Source organism: Tricharina praecox (assembly GCF_024521635.1).
Source record: "Tricharina praecox strain CBS 144465 chromosome Unknown BZA05scaffold_29, whole genome shotgun sequence".
Taxonomy (NCBI): domain Eukaryota; kingdom Fungi; phylum Ascomycota; class Pezizomycetes; order Pezizales; family Pyronemataceae; genus Tricharina; species Tricharina praecox.
In genome coordinates, this window is record NW_026250431.1 from 104745 (window position 1) to 118269 (window position 13525).

The 13525-nt window shown below is 54.7% G+C and overlaps 4 protein-coding genes across 4 annotated transcripts; 1 reads left to right on the top strand and 3 right to left on the bottom strand.

Moving 5' to 3' along the window:
- Positions 1 to 1375: 1375 nt before the first annotated feature.
- On the bottom strand, positions 1376 to 2508 carry BZA05DRAFT_476723 (uncharacterized protein; the record flags this gene model as incomplete). The annotated part of the gene is made up of 1 exon (XM_051488268.1): positions 1376 to 2508. One exon carries the CDS (start codon positions 2506 to 2508, stop codon positions 1708 to 1710), a length of 801 nt encoding a protein of 266 aa, XP_051336028.1. The 3' UTR covers positions 1376 to 1707.
- Positions 2509 to 3232: 724 nt separating this feature from the next.
- BZA05DRAFT_409124 (uncharacterized protein) lies at positions 3233 to 5457 on the bottom strand. Its single transcript, XM_051484766.1, has 5 exons — positions 4841 to 5457; positions 4595 to 4722; positions 4085 to 4543; positions 3663 to 4037; positions 3233 to 3590 (listed from the first exon to the last, which is right to left on the bottom strand). The coding sequence occupies exons 1-5, from the start codon at positions 5062 to 5064 to the stop codon at positions 3436 to 3438; spliced, it is 1341 nt and encodes a 446-aa protein (XP_051336029.1). The 5' UTR covers positions 5065 to 5457; the 3' UTR covers positions 3233 to 3435.
- A 2894-nt stretch (positions 5458 to 8351) lies between these two features.
- BZA05DRAFT_409130 (uncharacterized protein) lies at positions 8352 to 10632 on the bottom strand. Its single transcript, XM_051484767.1, has 3 exons — positions 10091 to 10632; positions 8722 to 10029; positions 8352 to 8679 (listed from the first exon to the last, which is right to left on the bottom strand). Exons 1-3 carry the CDS (start codon positions 10585 to 10587, stop codon positions 8361 to 8363), a joined length of 2124 nt encoding a protein of 707 aa, XP_051336030.1. The 5' UTR covers positions 10588 to 10632; the 3' UTR covers positions 8352 to 8360.
- Positions 10633 to 12399: 1767 nt separating this feature from the next.
- Positions 12400 to 13485, top strand: BZA05DRAFT_421637 (uncharacterized protein; the record flags this gene model as incomplete). The annotated part of the gene is made up of 4 exons (XM_051485740.1): positions 12400 to 12426; positions 12563 to 12749; positions 12890 to 13290; positions 13444 to 13485. 4 exons carry the CDS (start codon positions 12400 to 12402, stop codon positions 13483 to 13485), a joined length of 657 nt encoding a protein of 218 aa, XP_051336031.1.
- Between the last annotated feature and the right edge of the window lie 40 nt (positions 13486 to 13525).

The following is a 13525-nucleotide window of genomic DNA, read 5'->3' on the forward strand; positions in this document are numbered from 1 at the left end:
TATTCGTTTCCGGTTCTGTTTCCGCTTCACTGTTCGCCGCAATTTCAGTACATCCAGTCCAATCCTGTTCACTCAAGCTTGAAGCCCACGGGAATGGCATGAAGGATTCGCTACATCGGCTTTGCGTCCCTTGTTTGAAGTTTCTCGCTTATCCTCCCGCTCTCCCTTCCGCTCTCCCTCCCTCGCCGCTCGCCGCTCACAGATCGGAGAGCGGAGAGCGGATGTGCAAATACTCGGGATTGAGGAATACTGGTGCTCTAACCAGCAACGTTGATACCGGTGCATGGGATCGTTGGATCGGTTATCGACCACAACAATTCATCACCTATCACCCAGCACCCATCGATAGGCATTTCGAGCCTTGAGATTTCGGTCATATATTTCTGTGGCTTTTTCGTTTAATCGTTGATTATAGTACTTGCGACCTATACAGACTGTGGCGGTATTCGCCCACCGGTTCCCGTCCACTGTCCAATTCGACCTCGATCAGTCCGCTGAGGCTGGTGGCTCCCCCACCAGGGCAAGTCGTCAGGACATGCCATAATCCCCCCGTTCCCCAACTTCGACACCCCGTCCTGCCCGTGACGCTCTCCGCCGCTCTTTCATACTGCTTCCTCGGCGCTCGTTCCAACCCCTCGCTAGCTACGTCTTTCACGGCTACGTCTTCATCGGCCCGAAGAAAACCGGCGAGTGATAACTCAACAACAATGTTGATATTATGCGTCTTATTGCCTGTTCCGGTGTCACTGCTACTTGCCACTGTCCTTTTGCATACTGCGCTCATTTTCTTCGTAGTTGCTTAGCATTGTCCATAGCTTCTCATCACCGTCAGCCTCTTTAAGCCTTCAAGCTTCCAACCCAGACTCCAGTCCGGCGACGGCAATCGCCGCATCCTCTGCCTGAGGCCCGGCTTCCTCGTTGCCTACAAGAGCTCTTTTCCTTTATAAGCAGTGTTCTTTCTCATCTTTCTCGTATCAAGACGTCAATCAAGACAAGCTCTTCTCTCAATTCCAACAAACCTTCAGCATCGAATGCCGAGTGATAGTCTAAGACTATCATTCGGCGGACCGTCCCAGTCGTTCAGAACCGAATCGTCTGCCCTCTTGGAACAGAGGTATGCATATATACACACGGAGAGACCCACGAGCTACACAACATGTTGAATTGCGTGTAGCATCGCTATTAAGAATACAAGCAAATCGCCATGTCCACCTCTACCATTTCCTAAGCAATAACAGTTAAACCAGCACTCACGAGTCTCAATGATCCACAGAACTGAGTTCATCGTGACGAGAAGCGATACCTAATTTCATAAAACTACATCCGCTCCCCAATTCCGCGCATCAACTGTACGATCCACTTCGCTCAAAACGATCCACATTGCTTTCAATCCACTTCGCATTAAGCCCGTCCAGGAAAAAGATACTTGGCAGAATCCATCCAGTATAGCAGTACAGCAGGCAGACCCCCAACCATTTTTCCAGAGGGGGAAACAAACATCCCATCAAATCAAGCGCGTATTTTTTTTCGTTTTTTCTTTTCTTCTTCCGATTCCCATTACCTCACGAGCAAACAAGCCGCAACCTCACTGTTTTTTTCTTCTTCCAATTCCCATTCACCCACGAGCAAGCAAGCAAGCTGCAACCTCACTTTCTTTTCCTTCCAGTTCCCATTCACTCACGACCAAGCAAGCCATGATCTCACGCCTCAATCCAGGCCATCATCATCCACAACCGCGGCCGCCTCTCCTCTACGACCAACTCGTCCAGCCTTTTCCTCTTCCAAGTCCTTCTGGTGGTCCTGGACCTCGCTGCTTGCCCACCCCCACAAACTCCTCACTCCGGGGAACGCCCAACCCGCCCACTTGTTCGCGCCCAACACTCTCAGCCCGCCCGGCACCCATCCAAACCTCTCAGCAAACCTTCCAGCCAACGTTCCACCCACCCTCCAACCCCACCCCCAAACCCACCTCCCCACCACGTCGACCCCCTGCGTGAGCAGCAGTACTGCACGGAGCCTACTGCCGCCTCCATAAGACCGGCCCATTCCCATTCCCCCCATTCCCGTTCCCCCCAATCCCATCCCATTATTATCCCTGTTATCCTGCACATCATCAATCCACGGGCCGATATCATCCAGATCCAGATGCGGCACGTCCGCGTTATCATTCTCGTCGGGCACAGGGCCGAGCGAGACGGGCGATGGCGAGATCGGCGTGGTGGGGGGCGGGCCGGGGGACTGGATCGGACGGTTGGGGCGGCTGGTGAGAGATGAGGGCCGCTGGGGGATGGGGAGGTACGGCAGCCGCGATGTTGCGGCGGCGGCGGCGGTGGCGGTGGTAGGGGCGGCCGGGGGTGAGGCTGGGAGTGAGGCTGGGGGTGAGGCTGGGGGTGAGGCTGGGGGTGAGGCTGGGGCTGCTTCCGGGGCGGGTGCGGATGTGGGTGCGGGTCCGGATGCAGATTCCCGAGGCCAGTCCGAGGTGGAGGGGCGCCGGAAGGGGGTGATCATTACTGTTGATGTTGCTGCTGTTGCTGGTAGTGGTAGTGGTGGAGGAGGAGGACTGCGGAGGACAGGACAGTCAGTTCACGGCTGGAATATTGGGGAGTGCTGGGGACTTACGAGCGGTAATTGAGTGGTAAGATGAAGAGGTGGAGTGAAGATATTGCTTTGGAGCAGAGGTTACGGTGGTGGAGCAGAGAGTCGAGCCGTAGGAGGACTGGGGAGAGCAGGGAGTCAGTTAGCAGCTTGGATACTGGAGATTACTGGAGAGTACTGGGGACTTGCTCGTGCGGTGAATGAGTGGTCAGATGAAGAGATTGAGTGTATATATTGCCGTGGAGCAGAAACTACAGTGGTGAGGAAGAGTCGAGGTGGACGAGGAGGGAACTCGATAGTGCTTTGACAAAGGCCGGTGGTGGGTACGGATCACGGTGTGATGGAGGGTGTGAGTACGGCTTTGTGGAAGCGGGTGTCGGTGTTCGGAGATGTAGAGATGTAGTGATGTAGAGATATAGCGGTAGTAATGGAAGTGATGGAAGTTCGAGTAGATTGACGGATTGGAAGAGGGAGAGGGACAGTGGTGGGGATAGGAATCGACGGGCAGAAGGAGGGTTGGGGACGATTTTGGTGCAGTCGTAGGTCACAGATGAAAGCCGTCGCTGTAGCTGTTCGTAACGGGCGTGCTGCAGCGGAGAACCACGGATGTAGCGGACGACTGCAATGCACTCGGGGCAATCTCAAACAATGGCTCTCAATTTCATCCAGTAGGCTATGGAAAAAATCGCCTCTTAAGCATTCACAGATAAATTAGGTCCCATATGACAAGTAGTACATCTTTTCCACCACATCAACCGCATCAACTCATATCAAAAGTCCTCCTTCACGCAACTGCCCCCGCCATCCCCATCGTCGTCTCCGGCAGGAACGCACCGCCTCCTAAATCTTCGCGTCTGGCGGAGGCCCCACCGGGCGGTCGAGGGCGCGGAACGGGCGGCCGGTGGCTTTGCAGAAGACCCAAGTTGCGGAAAGCCTGAGGCCATACGCCAAAGTGAGGAAGATCAACGATCCGAGAGGCGCGACCAGGAAAACACCTATTTCCACCATGTCAGCTCAGTTCAGTTCAATTCCCGCCTCATTCCCGCCTCATTCAGGGGAGTACGAACCGAAAGCGCTCCAGTCATCCCCATACAGTCCCTTCTTCAGGATCATCAGCTCCGCACCCTGGTGCGCATCTCCGTAATAGATCGAGCCGAAGATGAACACGCTAAGCATTCCGCCCAGGCCGCCGCAGATGACGTCGAAGCCGTTGAGGAAGTAGAATCGCTCGCTGAGCCCGAGAAGGATCGACGGGAGGGTGGCGGTCGCGACGATGTTGGAGATCAGGAAGATCTGCAGGATGCTGGGCTTCTTGACGGCGATTATGATGACCGGGATCGTGATCAGTGCCACAAGGACACGGATGTAGATGAAGGGTAGCTTGCTGCGGAAAACATCGTTGGATATCGTCGAGACCATGGCGGATTGGAGGGAGTCGAAGACTGCAGGGGTCAGCAAGAGCATGGAATGATTGGAACGTGGGGCGTACCGGCACAGCTGAGCGCTACGACCATGACCACGACGAAGCCTACAACCCACGCAGGCAACTTCCCCAGCAGTAAGAAGAACGCCAGTCCTCCGTACACATCCGGGGTCCAGACACCCGCCCAGGCGGCGATGAATCCGGTCGAGCTGACGAGGAGCAGGATGATGAAGACCGCAAGCGAAGCGAGGCCGCAGCCGATCCACAGGTCCTTATCCGTCTTGGAGGCGAAGGCGCGCATCCAAAAGTTCGACAGGAACATGTCGCTGAAGACGATTCCAATCAGGAGGATGAAGATCAGCTGGTAGCCGAGTTTGCTCTGCTCGAGCAGGCCGGAAGGGGCGATCAAGGCGGTGTCGATGGTCACCGAGGTGCCGACGGCAATCGCGCAAATGATGATCAGGAGACCGATCATGGCTCCTTGGATGTTGTCTGTGATAAAGGAGACCTTGAACCCTCCCAGAGCTGCGTGCGATGTCAGCACCCGCTACATGCGATTGTGAATGGTATTCATACCGGTATAAATGGTGGTCACAACCACCTCCACAATGATCACTGGAAGTCCCTTGAGCCCAGTCAATGTCTCGATGACCTGTCCCAGGGCGGACAATTCGGCAACCATGTACAAGAACATCGTCGCGACACTATACAAATCAGCCCGTCTTCCGGAGATCTTATCGCCAAACCCGACCAGCGGCCAAGGTCGGCCGTCTAGAATAGCGACCCTCGGCCCGCCATCAACCAACACCTCGGAACACTCACGTCAAGAAGCTGAGATACAAGCTTGCAACCACGCCGAACCGTTCACGGACCCACATGGTCAAGATGAAGCCCTCGGGCAGCTTCCTTCTGATGATGGGCGCCAGGACGGGGAAGATCATCAACGGCAGCGCCGAGCAAGCCGCATAAGTGATGGAGCCCTGGACACCGGCAATAGTCGCGATCTCGGGGTACGAGAAAAGGATCGAGGAACCCATGGCTATCATTCGCGTCAATACACCGGCTCACAGCCACGAGGAAGATTCACGGGGGGAAGGGAGGAGGGGCGCAAAGCGGCAACACGTTTCCCACGCAAGTCTTAACTTGTTCGGGTGCAGACGGTACAATCTCAGCCTGAGGGTTTCCAAAGATGTAGCCTGGCCTTCTCTCACGAGATGGCCGAGGAGCAGTCTGCTTCATCCCCCAAGCGCCCGTAGTGAAACCACAGCCGCCCCTCCCGAAAACCGTGTTCGGGAGAGACAGCATCAAAAGTTTAATACGAACCTCGTCACAGACTTGACTCATGGGTGCACTGTGTATACGGTAGGGTGTGCCGTACGTGTTGCCGCTATCGTGTAGCATATTGATAGCACTCACCGGAAGCGACGAAGTTGAGTGCCAAAGGGACCGCTGCGAATGACTCCAGTCAGCAATGCAATCCTACTTTCGCAGAAAGGAAAGTGCAGTAGCAGCAGGATTCAAACCAGTTTGTGTGCGGTTGGAGTGCAGGAACTCGGATTTCGACTGCCCGCGATACCGCCAGGCGATGTAACAGCCCATCACACTGCGAAGACGCCAGTTAGCAACGCGCCCCGGCTTCGCTGGACGGACGTGACAGGATGGTAGGAAGTACTCACAGGAAGACCGCATACGTGACATACACGAGCGCACCCGCAGCCGGATCGGAAAGGGAGCCCATCTTTGCGTTTGGGTGATGAGGAAGTCGAAGTCGAGGTCTTCGAGCAGAGCGGAGGGGTACTGCAGGAAGAAGAGGTTCGAGCGAAGGTTATAACACGTATGGGTTCCAGCGAAAGCTGGAGGAGAGAAGGTTCTTCTTATCGGCCGGCGAGTGGGGACGCTACGCGCGTGCGAGGGGTCCGGGTTTTGCTTTTACTTCGTACGTCTAGATTCCCGAAGACGCATGGAACCGACAGGACCCGGTAGTCTTTCGATCGGGACAGGGAAGAAGCCTGTTATATAGGAACCACTAGAGGACCACGCGACGAGCGACAATTCTGCAGCTTCCAAGGGTCCCGTGCGGCGGATGCACTTAGGATTTGGAACGGAGAAGCTGCGCCGGATGGGATTTGTTTGCGAGAAGCAGAACCGGATGGCATTTGTTTGCGAGACATGCGAGTGGGGTAGTTGCACAGAGTCTGCAGCGGTGAGAACTGTCTTGTGATCCATTCGCAACGGAAGCACTGGCACCTGAGGAAGGTGGGGCGAGTGGGTGTGCGGTGGACGAACGGCTGTTCACATCGTTACAGATAAGCCGGCGGGGAGGACTGCCCTCTGAATCAACCAGCCAGAAAAAGTGACAACCCAAACCTAATCAGACATCAGGCTCATGTCACAGCGTGCGATGAGAGCTTTCGACGCCAAGGGCATTCGGATTCAGGCGCAACTTGGACGTTCTCGCTAAAAGAGACAGCGCAAGCGAGAAAACTCTGCATCGGCGGAGATTATCTTCGGACCCCTGCTCCATCTAATCTCTCTAGCTCCTCCTCGTCTTCGCACACCGCGCGTGGCTGGGCGTCAACGACGCGGAGGAGGCCGCTAATAAACGCCTAGTCGACAGATGCTACATATCAGATCGAGACAGCGCATTGCCTTGCAAGACAATACGCACAGTGGACGACCGGCAGCTCCGATGCGAAGTGTTGGTGGTGGTAGGACAAGATCCAGATATGAAAACATCTCTTCGAGTGCTGCGCGGAGTGGAAGAGCCAGCAAGAGGCCTTATCGGGATGGAGGTAGGACGAGATATCAATAGCTCAAGGTCTGAGACTTCTTCACAGACACGCGGTGCATTCCAGCGATACTTGAGTTCACTTCATTGCCATTACAGAGACGTTGGCAAGAAGGCCCCAGCAGAGGAGACAAGGGACAAGGGACAGGGAGAACGGGATATATATCAGGTTTGCGGATGCGAGAAGGAGAGGCAGATGCTTAAGCATTTCCTAGGACTAGTGCAAGGGAGAAGGGCAACCGATGAAGCGGAAGAATAATACTGGGAGGTATGCGGGGAACGAAAGCGGGGACCGTTCAGCCTAGAGGAATGTTGTCTGCGGAACAGAAGCGACGGGAATCGTCTAATCGGCCGTCCCGAATGGCAACTTTGAGTTTCGGAAAGTCTCACCTCAGAGCACAGGAAGTTTCTGATCGAGTGCGCTTCCATGATGCGATGGAAAATAAGGCTATAAGTGGCGAAAATATCGAACAGATGGCCTATGCATATCGGTATCTACCTAGGTTATACCTTCGTGAAGGTAGTCTTGCTAATCAAGAGCTGGGACATGACCCCATGGCTAAGAGTATATGTACCCAGTCATATCACCATTCCACGACTCCTTGTTTCATGATTCATTTCAACACGATACCGCCAGGGCTTTCATTACTATTCACAAGCAAGAAAGACTAAGCAGCGTCAACCATCCATTCAGCGGGCATAAGGAAACCATGTGAGCTCGCCATCCAATCCATCCACCGCGTGAATCCAGATTTCGAGTGGCCATCTGATGATGCAATCGCGCTTGTACATTACGTGCAAACCTCGAATGCTCGAATAGAAGCCAGCAGAAAAACACTGTGGGCACAGGTCCGAAAGAAGACAGGCCCCAGGGAGGGGCAAGGACCGCTTCGAAAATCCGGGACCTCTTCGCAGACGAGCGATGCAGCTAGGCTATCCTAGATTTCCTCTCCACCACTGAGAGTCTGCTGTGGGCAGACGGATGCCAGAGGCCGGTGAGCAAGATACAGCAAGTGAGGTATCCGAGTGGGAGCGCAGTGAGCGGGAAGAGAGAGCTGAGCTGAGGCGACTCGAGGAGGAGGAGGAGGAGGAGGAGGAGGAGGAGGGTGCTGAAGTTGAGGAGCCAGGCGACGTAGAATAGCGGACCAGAGACTTGCGGCGAAGGGGGGACGAATCGAGGGCGCGGGTGCGTGGGGCGTGGGGCGAGTGGAGGAGGCGAACGTGGCGAGGGAACGAACGTTGCCTCTTCCCAGCTCTGTCTCTGCTTGGAGTGATCACATACTGTCGGGAAAGGCCAGGGCGGAGGGCATTGAAAGCCAAATCGGGCCGCCTGATGAAAGTTGGGTTGGACAGTGGCGTGGAAACGGGGGGGTAGGATGCACGGGTAGATATTGCAATGATCAGGTAGATAGGTCGCATGCAATCAACGAATGAACCACAAAAAAGAGATGCTCGAATAGACTTCCGTACCGCCCACTGCCCCACTCCAAATAAATATGCACTGTATGTAGCTACATCCACCAACTCGTTCACTCCAACATCTGCGCGTACACATCACAAAGCATCCCGTCTCTCCCTTAGCCCAGCGTACTCCTTCCCCACTATCGGCTCCCCGACTGCATCAGCCGAGAACGCCAGATGTCCCGTTCCCCCATCCGCGAAGCCAACACTGACATCCCCCCACTGCAACGGCTTCGATATGATCTCTTCCCCCACGGTCTCGTTCGCGCTGGGTGCATGGCAAGCCGCGCTGATGGCCGCCGAGCAGCCGCTGGGAATCGGCATGTCGTGGCGGTATTTCCGTAAACCCATGACGATGATTGCGACTACCGCTAGAGCTCCCATCGCGAGCGCTAGGATTATAGCCATAGTGCTGAAGCACACCTCCGAGCGTGTGTAGATTTCATCGTGTTACGGCCTACCCGGTATATGTAAAGGATATGTATCGATTCGTGCGAAGAATAGCGCCTGGGACGTGAGCCAGTGGAGGATCCCCGAGAAGATCATAAGAGTGAGGGCGAAGCGGTACGGCAGTTGGAGGTAGTATGTGCTTCGCTGACCATCGCGCGGGCTGGTGACCCGCAGTGGCTTTCGAGAGTTGGCATAACTGTTCCATTCGAGGGCCGACAGCATGATGGTAAAAAGCGCATTGTACATTAGGTAGAGGAGGGAAAGGATTGTCTGAGGTAAGTTGGCAAGGAGAACAGCCTCAGTTAGGCTCGGGACCCAGTCGGAATTCGGGTTGCTGTTCAGTTGGATTATGGATTCGAAACTGGCCTGCCCAAACCCGCGATTCCAAATATCTTTGAGTGTATTGAAAAGGTGGGCCATTATATCCGCCGTGACAGCTCGATGTAATAAATATGCCACAGCGGCGAGACTGATGCACATGCAGGACACATTGACAATCCACCGCCTGAGACTGACGACATTCCACCAGTGGTATGAGCGGCGTTTCCACGGCTGCGGCCGCAAATCTCCGCTGTTCCACGGTATTCCCGCTTTCCGCTGAGCCGCGATGTACTGCTTGTCGGCGTAGCATATCCCAGTAGTGTTCGGATCCGGCTTCAAAAGGAAACTCTGGATTGCGTCGCCGATGGTAACCAGCGGGATGAAGTTTCGTTCGAAAAGAATCAGGGTGATGCAGGCAACTTTAACGGCACTACACACGATAACGATGGCGAGTATCAACGTGGAGAACTGCAGCTTGCAAGATTCGTCCACGACTTCGGCACGGCATTCCTTGACCGGAACGACCTGTCCTTCTAGATTTCGAACCCTCCACTCTCCACCCGATCGAACAACATCCATTCTTTTGTTACTTTCTTTAGGATGCATGAAGTCAGTCGAAAGAAACCTTACTGGATCGGAGAGCCATCGTTCGACAGTGAAAGTCTCCATCACGGGAAAGCCATTCAATAACCCTTCGGTACTGTTTCCCTGTAATACCACTGCGACATTTCTGTTTCCGGAGACAAATGTTTTGTCGTAGTCTCTGAAACATTCTCGAGACGAGATCACCGTCCAGTTTCTAGCATGGGCGAGAAATTCTATCCACGGCTGCAGCGCGAAGTTTCCTATGTCCGTGGTGTTGAGGGGCATAGGCCAAATATTAGGATTGGTGAAATTGATCGTTGGGGGTTCCGACGAAAACATATTCTCCAGAACAACAGCCACCGAATAATATTTCAATGCTATCGTTGTGAACACGGCACTATTGTATCTGCGCAATATGCATGTCAGTACTCGCAGACCTACGCCTGTAATTGATGACCGAGACTTACAACAAGTGCAGCGGTACCGACGTGACTGCGAGGAACCACCACAGTACCATCCTTCTCCACTTGACTCTCCACAGATTCCTGACGCTCGGCATGCCGATGTCGAGCCACTCTCCCTTCGCGTGGGCTCGATCGACCTCCTCGCGAGTAGGGCTCGTCAAGCACTGCTGCGCATAGTTGCTGCCGCTCAATGCCAACGTACCCAGCGCATTGATCAGGGCATGAATCCACACCGACAGCGTCTTCGCTTCTGCGCAGGAGCCCTTGTAGACAGTCCCCAGTCCATCGTGGACCGAAAACATCTTCACCACCCAGATAGTGATTAACAGATTGAGCAGAAACACCATCGACACGCCGGCGATGCACCAGATCAATCCTATCCGCCAGCCCGAGGTCGGTTCTCGTGATAGCGCAGCCCGCTTACACAGCTTGCCATCGTCAGAGTCGGGTGAGTATTTCGTCGAACGGCCGCTATCACCTCGTATCCTACATACCGCCATTCCCGCCGATTTTTTATTTTTTTTTGCATCCGCAACCCCCCCCCCCTTCCCCCCTCCCCCTCCCCTCCTGACCGGATGCTTACGGTTGCAATTCAACCGCCTCGGTATCCATAAGTTGATCGTTCGAATGGTCCACCGTCGGGTGCACGGCGTCAGTTTCTTCATAACCATGTTGCTGTGCTCGCGTCGACGGGAGGTGATACATTGAGGGGCGGAATTGCTTAGGCAGCTTTTTTCGGGTTCCGTGTAGAGGTATTTGAACACAGCGAGGCAGCGGGCTCCATGCTGCCTAAAGGTACTGGTGGAGTACCCAATGTGCTCGTCGTCGCCGGCATCAGAACAACCAATTGCGTTACTCACAATTCTGATAGTGGCGGTGGGGGTTGGGGGAAGGTAGGGTGAGGAGACATTCTCACTGGCGTTCCCACTTGCTCAAAGTCACCGCCAAGCATGCCGCCTTTAAGCCATCTTTTCAGCCCTCGATCGTCCACATTCACGTCTAGTTTCACCAACCTGCCGACTCTCGGTCGCCCAGCATCGAGACGGCCGCTAACGACCGCCTTCTCGGAACTATCATTTTTCATTCTCCCGATTGCAATGGTCATGCGAGGAGAGTAGAAAGCGGGGAGGGTGTGCGTGGGGGAGATGTGCATGGTGTTTTCCCACCAACCTGCTTCCAGATTGCTCTATCGTTCGACACATTCAGGCCACGGTAATTTTCCCTGCCTCGGCTCAGGCTGCGGTGACTCGCAAAGGAAAGATTCTTGTAATTTGCCTTCTGGAAGAGTTGCTTGTTGTATCTTCATTGCTGTTGGACAGGAATAGGATATCGGTATTTACTCGTAGGTAGTATGCAATTCCAATGACCACTATGCTCAGCGTGCTCTTCGCTTGCGGGAGTGCATGAGGGAGAATATCAATTTATTGTCACACAGCGTTGTTGGGGTTTTGTGTCGGTGATATCGAGTGATGGATGAACATTGGTAGATGTCTCATGTAGCCATTCTTGCAGACCGAGAATGATCCCCTTTCATCCTCGGGTAGTCTCTCGGGGCACTGTATGGCGGGGCTCAATTCTTCACGAAAGCGAAATAAACCACCATCATCCCTCCTCGTTCGACTATCGGCCGGAATCCAATGTGCCGTTGAATTAGGCACACCCGATCGCTGCTAGCACCACGCCGCACAGGATGCCATGTGCTTCCGCCGTCCACCATGGTCGCCAGTTCCGTCCCTAACGGTGTTCTCCGCGCACGAAGTCACCTGACGAGTACCTGTATGGCGTTTATATAGCACGTGTGTATTGTGTAGCCAAATTGGTAAGATGGTCGCGACGAGGGAGGAAGGCGGAACTTCGGTGGGCGGAGGGGAGGGGTTTGGACGATCCGACACGAGTGGAAAACATCATCGCCACTAGGTATCCTATTGACCGTGTCTCGGTTTGGTCAGCTCAACTACGATTGCCACAGCGGGGGGAGACCGGGAAATAAGTGTAGATATCCTACTCACCTATGCTTTCCTTCCGTGGCTAGGAATGAACCTTTCCTACTTCCATGGTTTATCGGCCTCACGACTCCCCCCGCCAATCTGCCCCTCTGGTAACAGATCTTTCCCATCATATTGTCCGAGAAAAGCCCGCCGCTACAGCTGTCATTCACTGCCATCAAGAGAGTGAGCTGAAATAAGCTTCACTTAACTTCTAACAGGCTCTTCAGATGTTGGAATCTTGTGGTTCCGAGGCAACCACAGGCAGTAACGGGGAAATGTGCCTTTGGATCGCGTCGTGGGCGATGGAAAGAGGAGTTGGAGGATATGTGGAACAAGGACGTTCCGGAGACAGTATTGCCGCCGTTACTATCGCAGCGACGAGTGAGGGAGTGAGGAATTGGTTGAACGCCGCGGAAGGCGGTCGGAGGCAGAGAGCGGCCAATGCGGCTCTGCAATAGAGTCAACTTGGCGCGCTAAATGACTCTAGTGTATCCTCAGGCTGATCTCACCAAAGCTGGGCTCAGGGCACGGCACATCCCAGCGAGCCATAACTATCGAGCACAGACCGCCGCAAGTTGACAGGCGTTGCGAGTCTGCACTTGAAGACATCATCGTCGTCGCCGAGCAGCCAGCCAGTCTTAAAGTCGACCGCCCGCATGCCCTCCAGCTCTTAGGTACGCTTCTCATCACTGTCTTCCACCTCCACACGACATCCATCTACACCGTCCGACTACTCCCGCTCCGTAATAGCCTCTCGGGAATCCCATTCACTCGTTTGCTCGCCCGCTAACTCGAGTGCCCAGTTACGGTGCAGCTAAGGCACTCGTTCTTCGCGCCGTCCACCATCGCTCCCGCATAGCGCTCACCTGCTCGATCGCCAATCTGCCGAATTCAAGTTGCCGACCCTGCTCCCCGCACCTTGCCGCGACATCGCAAGTGTCGCACCCCGCGATCGACCTGGCTCCCCTGCGCTACCATCCCGCCACTGTTCCTTTCGCCGCCTCCGCCGACGACGATGGGGACTTCCAGCACCCGAGAGTAGCGTCGGTCCTCGGCGTCCCCAGACGATACCGGTTTCCGTTGTTGGTCTGTCGGGGGCTGTCGATAGGCCCGAGTCTGTTCGGTCTTGCTAGATGCATCTACGAAGCGTGGAACTCGAAGGCGGGACAGGATTTTGTCTGCGCAGAGGTCGAGTTGTGGCTGGCGGCCGTGTGGGTACGTATCTCGAGTGCGGGGCTTCCAGGTGGCTCGGCATCTGCGTCGTAGGCTCTGCTGACACCCAGGCGATAAGTGTGCGTCCTCCGCGATTTTGTCGTACATGTTCATAAACAATCTTATGGCTCGATGGTAACTACCCCGCCCTCCAAGCTCTCGGCGATGATACCATCTTCATCAGCTAATCCGACCTAGGTTGATATTCTACACCCCGACAGGTTCGTTCGTGTTTTTG